Source organism: Garra rufa, chromosome 9 (assembly GCF_049309525.1).
Source record: "Garra rufa chromosome 9, GarRuf1.0, whole genome shotgun sequence".
NCBI classification, from domain to species: Eukaryota; Metazoa; Chordata; class Actinopteri; order Cypriniformes; family Cyprinidae; genus Garra; species Garra rufa.
In genome coordinates, this window is record NC_133369.1 from 7,211,130 (window position 1) to 7,235,676 (window position 24,547).

The 24,547-nt window shown below is 34.5% G+C and overlaps 1 protein-coding gene across 1 annotated transcript in view; it reads right to left on the bottom strand.

Moving 5' to 3' along the window:
• Nucleotides 1-24,547, bottom strand: part of csmd3a (CUB and Sushi multiple domains 3a) — a 516,772-nt gene that overhangs the window by 37,740 nt on the left and 454,485 nt on the right. Inside the window, exons 57-59 of the mRNA XM_073847643.1 lie at nt 23,434-23,616; nt 19,999-20,175; nt 15,520-15,699 (exon numbers count right to left, since the gene is read on the bottom strand). Coding sequence (XP_073703744.1) covers nt 15,520-15,699; nt 19,999-20,175; nt 23,434-23,616 — 540 coding nt within the window. The remainder of the gene's footprint in view (nt 1-15,519; nt 15,700-19,998; nt 20,176-23,433; nt 23,617-24,547) is intronic.

Sequence of the window (24,547 nt, forward strand, 5' to 3'; positions counted from 1 at the left end):
AGAGGCAGAAGCCATGGATCAAGTCGAAGAAAAAGTTGAAGACGTAGAAGTCAAAGAAAAAGTCGAAGACATAGAAGGCGAAGAAAAAAGTCTACGAAGAAAAAGACGAAGAAATAGAAGGCGAAGAAAAAGTTGAAGACGTAGAAGTAAAAAAAAAAGGCCGAAGACGTAGAAGGCGAAGAAAAAAATCGAAGAGGCAGAAGCCATGGATCAAGTCAAAGAAAAAGTCGAAGATATAGAAGGCGAAGAAAAAGTCGAAGATGTAGAAATCGAAGAAGAAGTTGAAGAAGAAGTCGAAGAGACATAAACCGTAGAAGAAAAAGTCAAAGAAGTAGAAGTCAAAGAAAAAGTCAAAGTAAAAGTTGAAAAAAAAAAAAACCCTACTCAGAAACCATAGAAGAAAAACCTAGGCAGAAACCATAGAAGTTGAAGACGTAGATGTCGAAGAAAAAGTCAAAAAGGAAGAAACCATAGAAGAAGTCGAAGATGTAGAAGTCGAAGAAAAACCTAGTCAGAAACCATAGAATAAAAACTTAGGCAGAAACTATAGAAGTCAAAAAAGAAAAAGTCGAAGAGGCAGAAGCCACAGAATTTAAAGATGTAGAAGTCGAAGAAAAAGTTGACAAAGCAGAAGCCATAGAAAAAGTCGAAGATGCACAAGTCAAAGAAAAAGTCAAAGAAGTAGAAGCCAAAGATGAAGTTGAAGAAGCAGAAGCCTTAGAAAGTCGAATACGTAGACGCTGAAGAAAAACCTAGTCAAAAACCATAGAAGTCGAAGAAGAAGTCGAAGTAGTAGAAGTTGAAAAAAAAATTTAAGAGGTAGGAACCATAGAAAAAAAGTTGAAGAGGTAGAAACCATAGAAGATACGTGAATATAACATAGATATTGTAAATATATTTTAAAATGCAATTTATTTATGCCATGCAAAGCTGAATTTTCAGCATCATTACTCCAGTCTTCATTGTCACATGATCCTACAGAAATCATTCTAAAATGCAGCTATGCTATTCAAAACTTTATTATCAGTGCTGAAAAGAGTTGTGTAGCTTAATATTTTTGTGGAAACCAAAACAAAAACAATGTAAAAAGAAACATACAACCCAATACTCTCGTCCTTCCCGGTAAAATCTACCTTTACTATATAGTTAACTCTTGCCTGAATGTGTGTTAGTGTGGTTTTATTTCTTGTTTACTTGTTTATCCAACCGATATTACAAAAAAATACAGGCAATGAGATTCACAAACATGCCCTCATTTAAGAGTTTCCCTAGGTGTTTCTAACCAAAAATACTAAACCGTAACTTAAAAAAAAAAATTCCACTGAGCACAAGATGGTATTAAATTAACTTAATCTTAATAAATTTTCATGTAATAAATACTGCACAAAAACAACATCATATTTCATATGCAGGTCACTCAAGCACACGTTCATCATGGCGTCAACATTCAGACTCAGTTGTTTCATTTGTTCCCACTGAGAAGGAATCTGATTCATTCATATTCATTTCATTAAACTGGCAACTTTAATACCCTCATGTAATAAATTAACATGATGTTTGGATTTTAAAACATTTGAATGTGTCAAACACTTGAGAGTTCAAATAAATGTTAATTTTGATTTGTCCCACAGTGTTTGTACTTGGTTGCTCGCTGTCCCACATCACACACACAAATGATCTGACTACAATTACTGCTGTCAGGATCACTAGAAAACAAAATAATACGTTTTCACACCAACAACAGTGTTAAACAGCGAAACACTGCAAGCTAAATTTAATTCACCGCTTACTTTTTCCATCCCAACACATCAGAGAAAGAAAACGCCAACCAAACTTCCTCATGTAGTGTCAGTGTCAGCCAACCTTGAAGTACTGATATGTATTTTAAGGATGTACTGCCCTCTGGCCAAGCTTTAATATATGTAGCCAGTCTTGAAAGCCCATCGCTGAAGAAAGGAAGGCCTTTTTTCTGTAGTTTTTCTACCGTGAAGGACTATGCTCCACTTCAGCATCATATAATAAAGCATAAACACTGTATTCAATACGTCATTGATGATCACTTCAGTGGCTTCAAGTGTTATTTATGAAGGGTGACTAAAACACAGGGTTTCACTTGTGTTCAAGGTGTTGAGAGGTTCAGAAGAGGCTGGTTAAACACAGCATTAGGTGGAAACCGTAGCACAGGCATCACCTCAGGGCTGGGATTCATCTTGTGCAACCTGCTTTCATCTCAGCAACTGTTGCATCATTTTTATTTGAACTTTTGGGGCAGACTCCGGTGTCGTTTTGTGTATGGATCGAGTGTTAAATTTATTTACAAATACCTGTTACTAAACATACTAGGACTTCCTGCGCTGGTGAAATCAACAGAAGTCAGCAAACGTCTGCAGGGCCAATCAAAAGACGTTTTAAATTGCAAATGTTGAATTGAAAAAAGGATGCAAGGGGAGCAGATGGAAAACTCGTGAGCTGATATTCTGACAGTGCTGGAGAGCAGTCGGTGGAGAGCAGCTGGGGTTTGGACGGCGAATGAATAAATGATGAGATGTTTTGGAAAGCAAGCGCCCCAATAAAACCTCTAAAAAAGATGTGCAGGAGTCACGGCGCTGCTCTGTAAAGATCCTATTGTTAATGTGTATATCTAGCCATGCAAAACTAATAAATGAGACTCAAAGGTCAATTAGGTGTCCATTAGTTCATCACATTGAATAGCCATCTTGTTTCGTTAAATGGATGGTTTTTACTTCACTTCATGTCATTACAAACCCTTTCTTACATGAACACAAAGCGACATTTGAAAAAGGTCCACATATTATTCAACCCTCTTTTGTGTGAACTACTTCTTTCCGCCACTTATTTAAATCTCAAGTTGACACTTTAACACCTGAGCCCAAGCCCAAAGAACATTGAGTTGCTTCACTGAAAACTTATTGTATTACTGTATTAAAAGCTCATTGTATTATGTAGAGTATTATGAGAGAGATGGTCTAAACGAGTGTGATTACCTGCACCTGATACAGCATTCATTCTTCAGCTCAATATCATATTCACAATAAAACAGTGTGTGTAAATTTTTCATGTACTTTATATATTTTAAATTACTGACGCCAAACTTTGAAATAAAAAGAAAAAAGAAGTCTTAACTCATGGAGAACACAAACTCACAAATCAGAAAAAAAGTGTTAAAATTCTGAGATGCAAACTCAGAATTCAGAGAAAAAAAATCTAAATTCTGAGGTGTAAACTTGGAATTCAGAGAAAAAAAGTCAAAATTCAGAGATGCAAACTCAGAATTCAGAGAAAAAAAATACAAATTCTAAGATGTAAACTAAATTTAGAGAAAAAAGTCAGAATTTAGAGACAAAAGTCAAAATTCTGAGACGTAAACTCAAAATTCAGAGAAAAAAAGCCATGACACTTACTGTGAGATACACCGCAAGTGGAGTGATACAAATGGTGAGATGGTTGAGGAGCTGTTATTACTAGAAAATTGCACTTCTCTCAGCCAATCAGATTCGAGGACCAAAAAGGATATATATCCACTTTTAATGATGCTATTTTTGTGGAATTTTTAAACATACTGAGATAGAAAATATGGCATATAAATATGTATAAATATGTTTCTGTGTGTGTGTGTGTATATATTAGTGGTGGGCCGTTATCGGCGTTAACGTGCTGCGATAACGTGAGACTATCGCCGTTAATCTATTCTCAAAGTTGGGTTGGGAGCTGGGTCTAAACTACGCAAGATATGATGACTTTCACCTTGATATTTTAGCGTGGATGACATATACCTAGTCGAATTGCACTGTAGGGGGCGAGAACGAGTCTTCAACTTCTGTGAAATTACCACATCAAATGAGACGTGCAAACATGGATGCAGTTATGAAGCCGCTTCAGGGCAGGTGCGTTGCTAGACCCTTTTTACTGGGGCACGTGAGTTATAATTTACTTTGATAATCCCGAAATAAAGACATTAAACTATATGCAACAACTGAATTGACGCTTCTAAAAGCAACGCAGTTTAATGGAAGACTATGGACGCAGAAATCCATGCCCGGATTGATTGTATTTAACGGCAACGCGCACGTCGTGCAGCCTTCTGCGCAGAAGTACTTGGTTACACAAGTTTGTATAGGTAATTATGTTGTAAATGCAATTGTCAAGCAGTTTGTGATGCATTTTGGAAACAGGAGATGAGCGCCTGATCTAATGCGCCACCTGGCCCGTTCTCGAAGACTTACTTTTAGTCATTATTTGGGTAGCACACATATTCTGAATGCCTTCAGCAGAATTCAAATTAGCCATTTTAATCTAGATTAATCTAGATTAATTCCAAAATTGAATCTAGATTAATCTAGATTAAAAAAAATAATCTATGCCCACCCCTAGTATATATATATATATATATATATATATATATATACACTTGCAATCAAAATTATTCAACCCCCTTGACCTGCAAGACATTTTCCTTCAGAGAACAACATTTTGTGAAAACAATAGTAAACTATTAAAGAAAGTTTATTAATACACATTTGAGTAAATCTGAGAACGTAAGTTGATGAATAATGAAAAAAAATCGAATTGGCTCTTAAACATTCATGTTCAAAATTATTCAACCCCTGAAAGTAAATTTGGTGCAGAATCTTTTATTCTTTAAAACCACCAATAAACACTGCCTGGAAGTGCTTAGATGCTTCTGTCACCTCTCTGCTGCAATCTTAGCCCATTCCTCCCCTGAAAAAGCTTTCAGATCACTCATAATCTTTGATTTTTACTTTGCCACTGCTTGCTTCAAATTCAACCATGTATTTTCAATGAGAATTACATCTGGAAACTGAACAGGCCACTTAAAAACATTCTATGACTGATCCCTGAACCAAGCGTAAGTAGATTTGAACGTATACTTTGGGATGATTGTCCTGCAGGAAAGTCCATTGATTATTAGCTTCAGACTTTGCACAAAAGGCATCACAATGTTTGCCAAAATGGTCTGATACTTTAATAAATCAATGATATCCTTTGTATGGTCTTGTTTTCCACTTCCTGAAAAATAGTTTTTTTTTTTTTTTTTACATTTTTGCAAATTTATTAAAAATTAAAAACTGAAAAGATCCCGTTGCATAAGTATTCAGACCCTTTTCTGGGACACTTGAAAATTAGCTCAGGAGCATTCATATTGCTTCTAGATGTTACTACACTTCGAGTGGAGTTAAACTGTGGCAAATACATTTGAATGAGTATGATTTAGAAAGGCACACACCTCTCAGAAAAGGTCTAACAGCTGAAAATGCATATCAGAGCAAGTCCTGTGGTCAAGATAACTGCCTGTAGAGCTCAGTGGCAGACTTGCGTTAAGGCAATGATCTAGAGAAGAGTTCAGAAAAAAATCTGCTGCATTGAAGGTTCACACAAGCATTTTCCATAATGGAAGACGATTGGAACAACTAGGACTCTAGAAATTGTCTGCCAGCCCCCATCCAAGCTGACAGAGCTTGAGAGGTGAAAAGGTGAGGCAAAGAATGGCAGATAATTGCCAAATGCAGATGTGCAAAGCTCGTCACATCATACCCAAAAAGAGGTGCTTCAACTATGTACTGAGTTAAGGGTATGAATACTTATGCAATGTACTTATTTCAGTGTTTTATTTTTAATAAATTTGTAAAATTTGCAAATCTGGTTTTTGCTTTGTCATTATTATGGTGTATGGAGTGTAAATTGATGTGGGGGAAAAACTAATTTAAAGACGTTTAACATAATGCTGCAACAAAACGTGAAAAAAAAAATGAAGGGGTATGAATACTTTTGCAAGGCACTGTATATATATAGATATAGTATATCTGTGTAGTGTAAATCAAATATATATGTAAATACATCAGTATGTTTACATAGCACAAATAACAGCATTGTTAAAAGTGGCAGGAACCATGGGAAAGTTGCTAAATGTTGTGACAAATCTCCCAAATTTGCAACACTGCTACTTCTACAGCCATTTTTTGGAGCTCGACAGCCCCTTCAAACTGAATTTCCTTCAAAAATCCTCTATTTGGGCTCCAGAGAGGAAAATAAAGTCATAACGCGTTCAGAGCGACATGAGGTCGAGTAAATTATGACATATTTCATTTTTGGGTGAAGCACTGCTCTAAGCTTTGTGGTTCATACAATTCTCCTCAGTAGGAAAACATGCCTTGCACGGCTGCCTCGCTGATCTGGAGGTGTTGGAAACGTCCTGTGAGCTGCTCGTAGCTTTGGAGATTAAGTGTGAAGGCAGGACAGAAGATCCCTCCGCAGAAGAGCGCAGCGGCCTTAAGCCTGCAGCTTATAGTGCCGCTGCTTCAGTAAATATGAGGGGCTGAGAGTGAGCTGCAAGATGACTCCAGCGGCAGGGCCGGAGAGTTTGGCAAACTGTCCGACCCAATCAAAGTCAAAAGCGAAGGGATAAAGCAAGCGCAGCAGCTTTCTGCGGTGGTGACCTGGATGATTGAAAGCCTTCACGCATAGAATGGAGGATGTATAATGTATAATAAATGAGTGTAGCGGCTCCAGGAGGTGTGTGGAGACTGCTTTAAGCAGACACGAGCATGATGATGATGAGGATGATGATTTTATGTGTGAATCTCATGGCTCAGGGGTTGGGTTTAATGAGACATGGAAGCTAACAAGGTTAAGAACTGAAATGCTAAGTGTTCATGTCCCTCAGAAGGGTGTTGAATATTAAATTCAAGGCTATTAAATAGATTCATGCAACCTAACTTAATTATTAAAGCAATACATGCAATAAGCCTTGTTAGTTGATGCTTCAGTTAACAGACGGTATCAAGTGAAATATTTCAAGTACATACTACACATGCTAAGCATGTTGTACTCTATGCATGCAGATAATTACACATACTTCATACAAACAGCTTTAACAGTGAAGTGTCATGTTTAGTGGATGAAAAACAAGCATCTATCCTAGTTTAAAGGAATAGTTTACCTCAAAAATTAAAATTTGAAAATTATTGAGAGAAATTACTGAGATGAAAACTCAGAATTCAGAGAAAATTTAGAGATAAAAAGTCAAAATTCTAAGATATAAACTCAGAATTCAGAGAAAAAGTCACAATTCTGAGATGTAAACTCAACATTCAGAGAAAAATGACAAAATTCTAAGGCGTAAACTCAGAATTCAGAGAAAAAAAATCTAAATTCAGAGATATGAACTTAAAATTAAGTGAAAAAGTCAAAATTCTGAGATGTAAACTCAGAAATCAGAGAAAAAAAGTCAGAATTCTGATATATTAACTTAGAATTCAGAGAAAAAAGTCTAAATTCAGAGATATGAACTTAGAATTCAGAGAAAAGTTAAAATTCTGAGATGTGAATTCAAAATTCAGAATAAATGTTTAAATTTTGAGATGTAATCTCAGAAATCAGAGAAAAAAAGTAACAATTCTGAGATGTAAACTCAACATTCAAAGAAAAATGACAAAATTCTAAGATGCAAATTCAAAATTCAGAATAAATGTTCAAATTTTGAGATGTAAACACAGAAATCAGAGACAAAAATTCTAAATTCTGAGATATGAATTCAGAATTCAGAGAAAAAAGTAACAATTCTGAGATGTAAACTCAACATTCACAAATTTTTTTTCAAAATTCTCAGATGTAAACTCAAAATTCAGAATAAATGTGCAAAGTTCGAGATGTAAACTCAGATATCAGAGAAAAAGTCAAAATTCTAAGACGTAAACCTAAAATTTAGAGAAAAGTCAAAATTCTGAGATATAACTTAGACTTTAGAGAAATAAGATTTAATCTCAGAAGAAAAATAAGTCAACATTTTGCAATGTAAATTTAAAAGAAATCAAAGAAAAAGGTCAAAAGTCTAAGCTGTAAACTCAGAATTCTGAAGAAGAATATTAGAACTGTAATATAAACTTGCAACTGTGAGACGCCAAGCTTATAAACGGTAGTGCAAATACAAAGAGAAAAACACCCTGAAAAATTGGTAAAATTAAAATAGTAGAGCTGAAAAATCTACGTGTACCTCATGTAAGTAATTTACTGTCTTGCTTAATTGTTTGATCGACCCAAAACAGTCAACACGTTCTGGCTCGACCAATGGTCCTGTCTTCAGCTCTAGAAGAGCACACAGTCTCTTGCAGCTGTGTGCTACAGGCCATGTTTTGCATCATGTTTGTGTACGTTTTGCAGCCGCTCAGCATGTGTTGCACGTAGAAGGGCCCATCGCTCAAGCAGGTCCCTAAGGCCATCCGCGCCTCAGTGTGGATGACAGAACCACGCGTCACTGCTGCTCATCTGCACGACTGACCCCGGGGTGAACAGCAGTGTTGCCAAGTATAAAGCACCACCTTTCTTCTCAGCCAAGGTGCTTTGACAAGACTTCCAAATCTTTTTCCAACTAACCTTAACCTTTTCCCCCCAGCAACTGCTTACCGTTGTGTTGTTTACTGTTCTGGGAGAACATCGACTGAAGTTTGGGTCTGAAAATTTCTCTGTAAACACTTCAGGAAAGTACATAACAGGATCCAATACAAGTCCACGTTTAAAATTAGGTGCTGTCAATGAAAATCCATTTACTAGCATGTAGACAGTCTGCAAAAGAGAATCTCTGGAAACACAGGGGGAAAACTGACTGAAATATCTGAGGCATTATCCTTAATGACTAAAATCAACACTATTATACTGGGTTTACAGTAAAAGCAACTGACACGCTTGAGAAACAGACTCACCGGTCTCCTCTTGCCTCGGTCTTTAATGAGACACCTGAGCCTGTTTGTCTTTTACAAGTTTTGACAGTTCATGGAGAAAGAAACCTTCCAGTGCGATTTTACAAGTCTACTTCCGTCTGGTTTCTTCCTGCATATGCACATATATTCAACTGGAACTGCCACCCACACAAATGAACAACTGTTTCCTTTCCTCAAACAAGATCTGAATGTAAAACATTAATCAAAAAAAAAAAAAAAAAAAAAAAAAATCACTAAAAGTGATTTTTATGTTACTTGCAATTCTGAGTTTATATCTCACAATTCAGACTTTTTCTTAAAATTTCTGTTCATTTTAAGCACCTTAGGTAAACAATTAAATAGACCAATAACAAAATAATTTTCTGCATTAATCAACAAAATTGCAGAAATGCTGTTGATTTGCTAAATTTAGCTTGAATTGATCCAGTGTTATTTTAGTTTTATATGCTATTATCATTTTAATTAATATAGTTTACACCTCACAATTCTGACTTTTTCTTGCAACTTTCTTTTCATATAATTCTAAGGTGTTAAAGATAGAATAACAGGTTTATGAGAAGAAAATGATACAAACTCACATTTCAAAATAAAAAAAGTCAAAATTTCAAACTTAGAACTCATGTTATTCTGAGGGAAAATGCCAAGAATTGTAATATATAAAGAAAGAAAATTTGCAATTACCTTTCGCATTTTTTTTTATTTCGCAGCAGTAACAAGCTTCCATAGTAAAATAATAAAAAAAATCTGACTTTCTCACTTTTCTTGCAACTTTTTTTCATAAAATTCCGAGGTGTTAAAAAATATAAACCTGCAATTCTGAGAACAAAATGAGGCAAACTCAAAAACTATGATATAAACTCACATTTTAAAATAAAAATGTAAAAATTCCAAACTTAGAACTCATGTAAAACTCATAATTCTGAGGAAAAATGTCAAGAATTGTAAAACATAAACTCGCAATTGTGAGATTTTTTTTCCACAGCAGAAACAAATCTTCCATAGTACAATAAAATGAAATCTAATATAATATTGTTAGAATTTCTATTTAATAGGTTTAACAAAATGTAAATCATTGTACTAACAGGCATATGATTTTATACATGCATCTTTCTTAATACATATATCTTTATCGCTATTTATTATTTGTGTATTAATGTGTCTATAATCTTGTACTGGTAAAAATGATTGCCTGATTAATTGAACATGCTTTAAAAAAATTCAAAAAGTGCATCTGATGCATAATAGCAACTATTACATTAATTGTATCATCTATTCTTTACATACATTTATTTTATTTTATTTAGAGAGGATACAAGTTTATGATTGCCACTGCATTTTTGGTACATCTGTGCAGACATTGTGCATATTACCTGCATTACATGATAATACCAGCTGCAAAACTGGATGTAATAAACTCTTGTGGTGGTAACTGCAAAAAATGACTTTTTAATGTGTTTTTAATTAGTGTTTTCGACTTGTTTTCCAGTCAAGACATTAGAACTTGTTTTTTAGAGAATGTGTTGTAGCTTCAATACAAGAGTATTTTGATATCTTTTGAGTATAAACAAATTATAAAACAAGTGGAATTTGCAAGTGCACTATTTTTACACCGCAATTCATAATGAGCAATTTGTCTCATTTACTAGTTTAAATATAAACAATTTTTGAAAACAAGGTAACTATTGAAAAGCAACACCTCTTAAGATATCAAGATTTGTTTTCATACTGTAGACTGTACAAACAGTAGAGGTCAAAAGTTTACATACACCTTAAAGAATCTACAAAATGTTAATTACTTTACCAAAACAAGAGGGATCATACAAAATGCATGGTATTTTTATTTAGTACTGACCTGAAAAAAGATATTTCACATAAAGGACATTTACATATAGTCCACAAGAGAAAATGATAGCTGAATTTATAAAAAATTACCTCTTGGCTATTAATACGGTGTTGTTACCTGAATGATCCACAGCTGTGTTTTTGTTTAGTGATCGTTGTTCCTTGTTTGTCCTGAACAGTTAAACAGCTTGCTGTTCTTCAGAAAAATCCTTCAGGTCCCACAAATTCTTTGGTTTTTCAGCATTTTTTGGGTATTTGAACCCTTTCCAACAATGACTGTATGATTTTGAGATCCATCTTTTCACACTGAGGACAACTGAGGGACTCATGCAGCTATTACAGAAGGTTCAAATGCTCACTGATGCTTCAGAAAGAAACAATGTATTAAGAGCTGGAGGGTGAAACCTATTTGAATTTGAAGATCAAGGTAATTGTAACTTATTTTGTCTTCTGGGAAACATGTACGTATCTTCTGTAGCCTCTAAAGGGCAGTTCTAAATGAAAAAAATATGATATTTAGGCAAAATACAAAAAATGTACAAATTTTCATTCTGTTCAAAAGTTTTCACCCCCGGCTCTTAATGCATTGTTGTTCCTTCTGAAGCACCAGTGAAGATTTGAACCCTCCGTAATAGTTATATATGAGTCTCTCAGTTGTCCTCAGTGTGAAAAGATGGATTTCAAAATCACACATTGTTGGAAAAAGTTCAAACACACAAAAAAGCTGAAAAACCAAAGAATTTGTGGGACCTGAAGGATTTTTCTGAAGAACAGCAGGCAGTTTAACTGCTCAGTACAAACAAAAGGCTCATAAACAACTATCACTAAACAAAAAAAAAAAAAAATAAAAAAAAAAAACACACACAGCTGTAGATCATTCAGGTAACAACACAGTATTAAGTGTATATAAACATTTGAACAGGATCATTTTTAAAAATAACATGCATTTTTGTATGATCCTCTTATTTTGCTAAAATAATTCACGTTTTGCAGGTTCTGCAAGGTGTATGTAAACTTTTGACCTCAACTGTATTTTGAACATAAGTGTCTTCATTTCTTTTGTAAGCACCTTTAAGTAAACAAAATTTAAAAATTACTCTGCATTAATCGACAGAATATATATAATTCTGTTGATTTTATGACTTTAGCTTGGATTGATCCAATGTTATTTTAGTATTATTTATATGCTATTTTTATTTTGATTAATATTCAGAATTGGGTTTTATTTTTATATTTCTAGCTTCATTTTAATTTAAATTATTTTTTCATTTAATACTTATATTTAGCTTTAGTTCAGCTAACAAGTATATTTTTAATAGTTTTAGTTAACGATAATAACCCTGATCCCAAAAAGTGTCCCACCCATAAACAATTTGTCCCGGGCCTTGTGACTCTAAGCAAAGGTCCTGCAGAGCGTAACTGAACATATTTATATTCCCTATAGATGTTCCTATGACTTCTCCAGACCTGGAAATCACATTTTTAAAATTCCCTGATTCTCCGGTGTGTGTGAAAGACCAGCATGCTAATCTCAAACAGGTCACTGGACACTGACAGTCTTCAGCAGCACTGTCTGCCGACGCTGAAAAGAAGAGCAATGAAGGAGAAACTGAGAGCGAGATGAGCCCTCGGGCACAAATGCCTCGCGGCAGACTTCACCACCGACTGACGGGAGGCACGCCTGAGGGTCCGTCCCGCCACAAATCACTCACGGGCTACGATCCATCCACGCTGGGCCGGAGAAATGGCTTTCTAATGACTTTGCATTACGGCCTATTAGGATGCTACATTGATGTTTCACTGCAGGATCTCACAGAGCAATTTGCTCTCTGTGTTTGTTCTCAGAATTTTAATGGCCGCCATTTTCAGCTACAGTACGCAATGCAGATTTCTTCAGCTAACAAGACAGTATCAAGTGTGGAAAAACAGGACTAAATGCAAAGGATTCTAGACATTTATGCTATTAATGTTGTAATGAGGATGGTGAAGTCTTAAAAAAATATCAACCATTTCAAGCAACAACTGTCAATAGTGTTTTAGCGCTAATGAGAACACCGGAGGAAGCAAAGTTTCCTCTCAGTGATTTGTAAAAGGATGTGAGCATGTGGGCTGCCAAAGAAAATCTGATATTGGCTCAAAAAAGAAATAAATAATGGCTGAAAGGAGAGCGCTGAATGCCATAGACCGAAATGACGCTTATCGCAAAGCCAAGATTGAATCAATGCTGAATACTGCGGAACGGTTTCACTGATTGAAAGACCTGTGAAATACATAAAGGTATTAAAATGAAACACTGGCATTATCTAATAGGGGAGAACGGCTATAATGATTCTACATATTTCACATTACATGTGTCAAAATAGCTGAATAACTCATAATTAGCTAAATGTATAGTGAAAGAGAACCAGTGAACAGTAAAAGGGGGCTAGGGGTCTGTGGAAAATTTGAGACAAAAAATTTTATGAAATGTATTTTTTTTAGGGCTATTGACCATTTTATTCCATTGGCATACCTAATGCCATATCTCCGCAACGCTTTGGAATATTGAGACCAAACTTGGTATGTGTTATAACAAGCATGACCTGAGGCTACCTGCGGTGTTTCGTCACAGTGCCACCTAGTGGTCAGGAGATATGAAAATTGGCTATTTTTGCTTATAACTTCTTAGTGCTTTGGCCAAAAATCTCGAAACTCATCCCGTTAGATTCGGAGGAGCATGCCAAGTCGAACCATATCCAATTTTCCCATGTCAGCCATTTTGGGCGTCAGCCATTTTGAATTTAGTTATAAAATGCTATATTTTACGAACGCATTGACGTATCATTACGAAACTTGGTATGTACCTTCGTCACAGTGCCCTGACAATACTCAAAAAGTTTGGTGGCAGCGCCACCTTGTGGTCAAAAGTTATAAGGAAATTCACAAAAATGCTAATAACTTATGTGAAAAATGGTTAATTGTAATGAAAGTGATCTCAAAATATTCCTTGGGTCAGGCCGAGAACATTGATACCAATTTTGCCAAAATTGGCCTAACTTCCTGTTTGCCATTTTGATACATGTTGAAAACCTACTTTTTCTAACTCCTCCTAGACCGTTAGTCGGATTTTCACCAACTTTGACTCGGATCATCTTCAGACCATGCTGACAAAAAGTTATGGATTTCGTGCCGATATTTGAAACCGTTTTCATTTAACGCATCAATGAATTTGCTGAAAAGATGCCAAAGCGCATCGCAAGCTGTATCTCTGCAAAGCTTTGAGATATTTGCACCAAATTTGGTATGTGGCATTACCACCTCACACTGATTACACCACATCAATTTGGTAACAGCGCCACCTATTGGTCAAGAGTAATAAACCATTCATTAACTATGAATTATAAAATGAACAAAAATGATAATAACTGTAGACAGCATTAGCCTATTGTAATTAGATTAGTCTCAAAATATTCCTTGGGTCATGCCGACAACATAGATACCAATTATGACACAGTTGGTCAATCTTCATGTCCGCCATTTTGGTTTATGTTGAAAACCTACTTTTTCGAACTAGTCCTAGACCGTTGGTCCGATTTTCAACAAAATCGAGTCAGATCATCTTCAGACTGTGCTGACAAAAAGTTATGGATTTCATGTTGATAGATGAAACCGTTTTCGTACAGCGCCTCTACAAATTTTAGGCTTGATGCCAAAATGATTCTGAGGCTTTATCTCTGCAAAGCTTTGACATAATGACACCAAACTTTGTGTGTGCCTTTGTCACCTCACACTAAACTCACCACATCGATTTTGATAACAAACGTAATAAGTCATTAAATCATACCAGTAGGCGTTCAACAATATTTTTCTGTCGTTTTGACTAAAATCATCCTGAAACGGCTTCTTTTTACTTATTGTTGCAGTTGGTCTGCTGTTCCTGCCATCCTTAGCTCCTCATTTTCCCCTTTGAATGCTTGGCCCCGTAATTGCTGCTTGCAGCTATATTTAAAATAATTTTCACATTTTTGGAAAATTATTAAAAATTAAATTATTTATTATTTTTGTAATATTAAAGTAATTTACATTTGTTAACTAAATCAGTTTAAAAGGTGATGAACACTTGTTGCTGACAACCAAAAGTAACAAGCCCAGGCTTAAATACAAAAAAAGAACAAAAACATTTCAAGGACAATGATAAAATATGAACAAACAAACAAACAAACAAAAACACAAATTAATGCTAAAAATAAATATATATTCATTTGTTTGGTGATTTGATTATTCAATCATTTAAATTAGTTTTTATTAACAATGGCCATTTATATTTATTTTTATAGATTTAAATATTTATTTATTTTTGTGGTCCATTTTATTGTGATTGGACATAAAAAAAATGACAACAAACAAATAAATAAATAATTTTATATATGTATAAACATACAAAACTTAAAGAAGTTTGAAAAATTGTGAAATAGTGATCATTTATATAGTTTTCAGATATGCATTTTCACTAATTATCAATCTTAACCTGAAATGCTGATTTCAAAAACATTCACGTCCATTTAATTTCTCATCTACCTGAGCACAGAGGCTATGTGGGTCTGTTTTTAACTTGTTTGAATCGTCTCAGTAATCGAAGGATACAGAAAGTCAACGACCGTTCCTACAAGCGAGTGCTCAGAGAGAAAGGTTGTCAAATATTCATGAATCTCCTCTCTCTCTCTCTAACTCTCGCTCTCTTCTGACGTGTGAGAAAAACTGTCGTGGTTAACCCTTATTCTTTGATGCCTTCCTTCAGAAACAATGGCCCGTTTGCCATCCAAGAAGCCCTGGCAACTACAGAGCAACATCTGTTTGTTTGTGGCACTCAATGCCTCGGCAAAGCACCAAAAAGTCTCAGTGTCGTAATTTCAAGAAAAAGAAAGGCCTTCAAACTCTGTACCTTGGCAGGTGGGTAATGTTCCGCTCCAGGTGCCGTTGTGGGTGCAGGTGCGGATAACGAAGCTCCCGTTCTCCATCACATACCCGGCCTGGCAGGAATACGTCACGTTCTGGCCGACGGTGAAGTCCTCACCGAACCTCAGGCCGTTGGCAGGTACTCCCGGCTCCCCACAGCTAATCACTATTAGAGCAGAAGAAGGACAGTGCATTATGGAAATGTACGTCTTACAACAGTGACACCATTATTTGTGTGGGTGAACATGAAGAGTCTAAACACACAACATCATTAAATTGTTTATGGATTCAAGACTGTCTCCCAGGGAACTAAAACTAAACAAACAATTATTCTGGATGCTTCTGTTACAGTTCTGCCTGTCACACTGAGAGCATAATGGTCAAGCCTCAGGTTACAGCTGAAATATGGCACATTTTGTCATCGTGCAGAACAACATCTTCAGTTCAACAGCACTTAGACTGTCAAAGCATTAGGATATTACCTTATTGCATTCATAGTAATATTATCGTTGCAATAATATTCAGTAGTAAACATTCACACATTCAATTCTCACTATTAACTAGTTGCTTATTATCATGCATATTACTAGCATAGACTTCATCCAGTGTTTAGATTTTTGTTACTAGAAATGTATAAAAATTAGCCCATTTTATTAAATAATGGCTCATTTGCATATTTAAACCTAACATTTTAGAAAACTTTTTTCTAAAAAAAATTATCAATGTAATTGATAAGTAAGGTACAGTGATAACTATTAGTTATTTTTGTTACATAATACTACTGTGTTTACTGTATTTTTGACTAAATAAATGCATCTTTTTGTGAGCATAAAATATTACTTATTAGCATGCATATTAGCTATTTATTAGTACTTAAGGGAAGACACTGCAGGCAAAAACACCTGTCATGCACCTGTCAAGTTTGAGATTTGGGGCTTTTTGGTGTTTCATAAAGCATTTTTTCAGACTAGTGGAAAGAAAGCACCCAAAAGACACTGTTAAGTGTCTCTTTTATAGCAATTTATCGGTTTGTGTCAATAGATTTCAATTACAATACATATTTTTAAAGGTTGTTTTCTTAAATGAGTTGAGTTTTTTCTCCTACACTGAGCCATAAATCTCCACTTCACTTGCACTTACACACACCAGACTTTAGATTTTTATTCCTGTCTATATCCTGAAGGTTTTTACAGAGGGATTTGTTCATATATAATTTGCTTGATTTTATACAACATTTCATTCCCCCCAAAATGGTAAAACAATTCATTTTTTTCTGAATTATGAAGTGAGAAAATGAGATCTTCATCCAGTGTTTAGATTTTTGTACTAGAAATGTATGAAAATTAGCACATATTTCATTCAATAATGCATTATTTGCATATTTTGCAAACTTGTAATACCAAAAAAGTTTAAAATGTAATCAATTAACTGGGTAAATTGGCTGTGTCTCACCTTAAAAAGCACATATTAATGCCTTATTCTGCATGATCATATTTTAGATCCAATTTCCCCCCCATTTTTTTATATTCATCTGATACTCCTGAAATAATTGCATCACTATTTGTTTACTATTTATTTTGTATAAATAAAGGAAAATGTTTCTCTAGCAGCAAATCAGCATATTAGAATGATTTCTGAAGGATCATGTGACACTGAAGACTGGAGTAATGATGCTGAAAATGCAGCTTTGATCACAGAAATTAATTACATTTTAAAATATATTTACAGCAATTTTGAATTGTAAAAATATTATATAATATTACAGTTTACTGTATTTTTGATCAAATAAATGCATCTTTTTGTGAGCATAAGAAACCTCTTAAAAATCATATAAACACCAAACTTAAAAAAAAATAGTATATCCATATAATTTTACAATGCTCATAATCAGATTACGTGATTACACAATGGCAATTAAATATTCATAAATTATTGATTTTAGATGCTTAATTGTTTCTAACTTGGAAATTTTTAATTCTAAAAAGTTGATTGCTTTTTACATGTTCATGTTGTAAAGTAATATCATTTATAATTTGTGATCCTGGACCACAAAACTAGTCTTAAGTAGCACAGGTATATTTGTAGCAATATCCAAAAATACATTGTATGGGTCAAAATTGATCGATTTTTCTTTTATGCCAAAAATCATTAGGATATTTAGTAGTAATGGTTTTGAACATATGAGGTTTGCACCCAACGATATGTGAATTAGTTTTTTTTATCATCACTAACAAGATACAGCTACCTATTGACGTGTTTCTACCTGACTTTAGATTAAGTGTTACATTAAATGTGAGCACTACTTTTAATATAATATCCAGTTTTGATATGCCATTTGAAGCAATGCATGTTTGTGAAATTTTGCCATAGTTAGTGGTTGGTAGTGTGCTGTGGGAATTTTTTTACTTATGAAAACTGTGAAACACTGATTTAAAGCACTTCATGCTTGTTTATTAAAAATGCAACATACAGTACAGTTGAAGTCAAACATTTACATATACCTTGCAGAATCTGCAAAATATTAATTATTTTACCAAAATAAGAGGAAGTGTGCAAAATGCATGTTACTTTTTATTTAGTACTGACCTGAATAAGACATTTCACATAAAATATGTTTACATATAGTCCACAAGAGAAAATAATAGTTTAATTTATAAAAATGACCCTGTTCAAAAATTTACATACACTTGATTCTTAATACTGTGTTGTTACCTGAATGATCCACAGCTGTGTTTTTTGTTTTGATTAGTGATAGTTGGACTTGAGTCCCTTGTTTGTCCTGAACAGTTAAACTGCCTGCTGTTCTTCAGTTTTTCTTTGGTGTTTCAGCATTTTTGTGTTTGAACTCTTTCCAACAATGACTGTATGATTTTGAGATCCATCTTTTCACACTGAGGACAACTGAGGGACTCATATGCAACTGTTACAGAAGGTTCAAACGCTCCCTGATGCCCCAGAAGGAATGCATTAAGAGCCAGGGGGTGAAAACTTTTGAACAGAATGGAGATGTGTACAGTACATTTTTATTATTTTGCCTAAATATCATATTATTTTCATTTAGTACTGCCATTTAGAGGCTACAGAAGATAGTTACATGTTTCCTAGAAGGCAAAATAAGTCAATTTTACCCTGATCTTCAAATTCAAAAAGTTTTCAGACCCCCGGCTCTTAATGCATGTTTTTTCCTTCTGGAGCATCAGTGAGCATTTGAACCTTCTGTAATAGCTGCACATGAGTCCTTCCTCAGTGAGTTGTCCTCAGTGTGAAAAGACTAATCTCAAAATCATACAGTCATTGATGGAAAGGTTTCGAATACACAAAAATGCTGGAAAACCAAAGAATTTGTGGGACCTGAAGGATTTTTCTTAAGAACAGCAGGCAGTTCAGGACAAACCGCAGACTCATGAACAACTATCACTAAACAAAACAAAGCAAAAAACAGCTGTTGATCATTCAGGTAACAACACAGTATTAAGAATCAAGTGTATGTAAACTTTTATAAATTCAACTATTATTTTCTCTTGTGGACTATATGTAAACATCTTTTATGTGAAATATCTTATTCAGGTCACTACTAAATAATAACAACATGTGTTTTGCATGATCCCTCTTATTTTTCTAGAATAATTAACATTTTGCAGATTCTGAAAGGGGGTTGTAAACTTTTGACCTCAACTGTATATTGTTTTCTTTTTGTTTTATATCAGTATGGTACCAGATTATTCTCTTCAAATCAGCGTGACAATCATGTTAGATCACAAGTAGTCTAAAAGTAGTACATTACTAACAGCAACAGTCTATTAATTTGAAAGTAATCATCCCAGCACTGGATGTCAATGGTTATATGACACATTAAAAAGACAAATGATCGTTTTGGCCCGACTGAAACAATATAAGCGCAGTGCATTCGGGGCAGGACTTCCTGTTTGACTAATCAATGACAGGCGGAGGGAGTGTTTGATTACATTCATCATTTGTGCCAATCCGAAATGACTTCACCTTTAACATCCACAGTTTATCTTGTCACATCAACAAAGAGCTTCTCCTCAGAGCGTTGAGTAATGTCATGCGAAATTCACCGCAGTCCTGCAGCACTCCCCCGCTCATTATTCTCCCACTACCCCAACATCAATCTCGCATTATACGTCAGCGTGAGATTGATTCTGCCTGTCATCTCATCCTACTATTACTTAGACGGCGGCAGTAATAAATCTGCCTCCATTAATGAGATTGCTCACGAGGTGAACAGGGTCCACATCTGAGCAACAACAGCCGCATGATAAGATGGTTGGGCTAATTACAAATGGGCGTCGTGTTATTACAGAAAAGTCTTTCCTGCTCGAATGCCAACATTTCTTGAGAAACGCAGTTGGGGGGAAAAACAAAACAGATGAAGGGAGACTTAAACGCTGCCAACATGTTTCAGTTTTTCCAGGATGTAAGGCAACAGAGCTGGAGTACGTACGGGTGCAGTTGGGCTCGCTGCCAGACCAGGTACCGTTCGCCAGGCACTGACGGGAGGGCGAACCCGAGAGCCGGTATCCATCCACGCACGAGTAGATGATGGAGTGAGAGAAGGTGGTGCCATGAACGCGAGAAATTCGCCCATTAGCCGGAGTCCCAGGATTCCCGCATTGAACAGCTATTGGAAGAAAAAAAAAGATCACATTAGCTGAAAAACACACGTCCAGCTGGGTCATTAACTTCATGTAGGACTTTATGAACATATGTGACCCTGGACCACAAAACCAGTCTTAAGTCGCTGGGGTATGTTTGTAGCAATAGCCAAAAATACATTGCATGGGTCAAAATTATTGATTTTTCTTTTATGTCAAAAATCATTAGGAAATTAAGTAAAGATCATGCTCCATGAAGATTTTTTGAAAAATTCCTACTGTAAATGTATCAAAATGTAATTTTTGATTAGTAATATGCATTGTTAAGATCCTAATTTGGACAACTCTAAAGGTGATTTTCTCAGGATTTTGATTTTTTTGCACCCTCAGATTGCAGATTTTCAAATAGATGTATCTCGGCCAAATATTGTCCTATCCTAACAAACCATACATCAATAGAAAGCTTATTTACTGAGCTTTCATATTATATATACAGCTCAGTTTTGTAAAATTGAACCTTATGACTGGTTTTGTGGTCCAGGGTCACATATTAGGCTTTAGAAAATGAATATGCTTGTGATTACAGGAAATAACCTGTAAACAAATATTTTTTCAAGTAGGAAATAAAGATTATTAGTGCACATTTTACAAGAAAACACCATTTTTGCTTAAAAAAATTTAATTAAATGTACTACCCGTCACATCTGCCTTTTTTGTTGCTGTTAGAAAGTTACTAACACTAAAAATATAAATGTTAAATTAAAAACTAAAAAAATATTGGAACTGAGATACTGGAAATGAGAAATATTGCCTTGAAAGCTAACTGAAATAAGGTCAAAGTACTAAGATCACATTGAAAATTAAAAATGTTAAGTAAACAGAAAGATAAAAACTGAATAAACAAAGCACATAATACAATTATTAAAATGTAAACTACAATTAAAAAATAATTTAAATAAAAACAACAACATTTTTGTTAATTAAAAAAATAAAAATAATTAAAACACAAATATTAGATGAAAAACAAAACAAAATTTTTTACTTGAAACAAAAGTTAAATAAAATAAAAATTTTAGATGAAAAACTTGGAAACTGGAATAAATGGAAATAAGAAATACTGCCTTGAAAGCTAACTGAAACTGATAAAACTGAATTTTTTTTTGGAAAGATAAAAAAAAAATGAATAAACATGACAAAGCACATAACTTACACTAAAATTCAAATGAAAAAAAAAAAATTCTAAATATTAATAAATAGTAGAATAATATATGACTAATCAATAAATAACAATATAAATACTTCTTTTCCCCAAAAATGGCATAACAAACTTTCTGAAAATTTGCTTTAGTCCAGTGTGGTTATTGTTAACTAAAACAATTTAAAATATTTTTGTCAATTAAAATAAAATTTAAATAATAATAAATATTAGATAAAAAATTTAAATGGAAAAAAGAAATATTGCCTTGAATGCTAATTGAAATAAGTAAAGTAAAAGTAAAGTACTAAAATTGCTAAACTGAAATCAAAAAAGTTACACTAAATAGAACATGAAACATGACAAAGCACATAATACAATGATCAAAACTTAAATTAAAATGAATAATAAAAAATACTTTAATAAATAGTACAATAATATATGACTAATAAAAAATGATAAATTTTAAAGTTTTTACAAAAATTGGCATAACAAACTTCCAGAAAATTTGCTTCAGTCCAGTGTTGTTGACTACAACGAAAACTATTAAAATAATAATTTTTGTTAACTGAAATAAGGTTGAAATAAAATTGCAATAAAAATGTAAATATAAGATGAAAACCTTAATGAAAATTAGAAAGTACTAACCTAACTAAAATTGCAATAAAAATAAAAATGCCAAACAGAAATAAAACACAAATGCACATTCAATTAATCAAACTTAAACTAAAAAATAAAATAAAATAAAAATTATTACACTTTAGTTTGAGGACCCATTCTCACTATTAACTATTTACTATGACTTTTATGTCAATAAACTCCTAATTTGCTTATTAATAGTTAGTAAGGTAGTAGTTAAGTTTAGGTCTGGGGTAGAATTAAGGGATGTAAAATAAGGCATTAATATGTGACCCTGGACCACAAAACCAGTCTTAAGTCGCTGGGGTATGTTTGTTGCAATAGCCAAAAATACACTGCATGGGTCAAAATTATTGATTTTTCTTTTATGCCAAAAATCATTAGGAAATTAAGTAAAGATCATGTTCCATGAAGATTTTTTGTAAAATTCCTACTGTAAACCTATCAAAATGTAATTTTTGATTAGTAATATGCATTGCTAAGAACCTAATTTGGACAACTTTAAAGGTGATTTTCTCAGGATTTGGATTTTTTTGCACCCTCAGATTCCAGATATTCAAATAGATGTATCTTGGCCATATATTGTCCTATCCTAACAAACCATACATCAATAGAAAGCTTATTTACTGAGCTTTCATATTATATATACAGCTCAGTTTTGTAAAATTTAACCTTATGACTGGTTTTGTGGTCCAGGGTCACATATGTGCTTCATAAGCATTAATAAACTGCCAATATGCTAGTAATATGCATGCTTTAAGCAACTAGTTAATAGTGAGAATTGGTCCTTAAATCAATATGTTACCAAATAAAATTCTAATTCAAATATTAACAAATACTATAATAGTACATTCTTATACACAACTTGATCATTCTGTATTAATTTGAGCTGTTTTTTTCTAAGAGCCTTGGATGTTTTAACAGGGATATTTTAGCAAAGCTAATAGATTTCTTTCAGTTTTCTCCCCTCATGCATGGGTTGAGCGGGGTTAAACTGCAGGAGATGTTGGTGTTTGTTCGGCCTGGAAAATCACAGGGGGGCATGATGGGATTTAATGCAAGACAAGCTGTTAGACCAGAGCTGCGTAGCAAAAACATTCAAGCTTGAGAAATTTCCGCCTCCTGGGACTTGCGCGCTAACAATCTGTAAATCTGTTTTATAGCCCAGCATGGCGCTGGACCGCAATAACCTGTCACCCTCGAGATGACACGGACAATGCGTCAGACTAAAAGAGCTGCAGAAGCAGAAAAGAACAACACTTGTGCCATTTCTTCAAAAGCCTCCGGTGCAAGGTCGTCTTTTGCGTGAATTACAGAACGCTTGAATGCCGTGACACCGCCTCAAACGTTCGTAGAGAGAAAAGACTTCTCGTTTGATGCATATCAGTGTCTCGATGTGTTCTCACGCTGTGCGCATGCATTATTCAAGACGTCTGAAGGAGTTACTCACGTTTGCAGGTGGGCTGACGGCCCGACCAAGTGCCGTTGGGGAAGCAGATCCGTTCCGCCGAGCCGTAGAGCGTGTGACCCGTGGCGCAAGTGAAGCGCACTTTGGCGTGCTGCTGAAAGCTGCCCTCCTCTCGGGTGGCATGGGCCGGCGTGCCCGGATCCCCGCAGGCAGCCCTTTTATCACCTGCGGAGACAAGTGAACATATAATGTTATTCTAGATACTAGAGTTGCAATCGAAATTATTCCACCCGCCAGAAACTGCAGTACTTTACAAATACAAGCTTTTCTGAAGATCAGGAACTTTATTAAAATTGCATCTACAACAGTTTACTGGCATATTTAAAGTGATAATGTCAATATATAATGATTTTTGGTAACACTTTATTTTACGGTCTCATACATTAGCCATTTATTAGCACTAATTTGGCAGATATTAATGCTTTATTCTACATGACCTTATTCTACATCCCTAATCCTACCCAATACCTAAACTTAACAACTACCTTACTAACTATTAATAATACTTGAATAAGTGAATAAGTGTTCCCTATTCTAAAGTGTTACCGGATTTTTTAATAACACAGCTACAGTATGTCATAATTATTTAACCCCTATTCAACATTGCTGTTTTAAAGGAGTAGATCACTGTCAGAACAAAGATTTATTTAGATAATTATACAGATAATTTAGCCCTTTGTCATCCAAGATGTTCATATCTTTTTTTCTTCAGTCGATAAAAAATTATGTTTCTTGAGGAAAACATTTTAGGAATTATCTCCATATAATGGACTTCAATGGTGCCCCAAGTTTAAACTTCCAAAATGCAGGTTAAATGCAGCTTCAAAGGGCTCTAAATGATCCCAGCTGAGGAAGAAGGGTCTTATCTAGTGAAACTAATTGATGATTTATATAGTTTTTAACCTAAAATACTGGTCTTGTCTAGGTCTGCGTGAACTTCCTGCATTTTTTCCAGTTCAAGTCAGTTAGGGTGTGTTGAAAAACTCCCATCTCATTTCTCCTCCAACTTTACAAAGTGAACATGCAAAGCATTTGAGGTTAAAAAGTATATAAATTGTCGATATGTTTCGAAAATGACCGTTTCGCTAGATGAGAC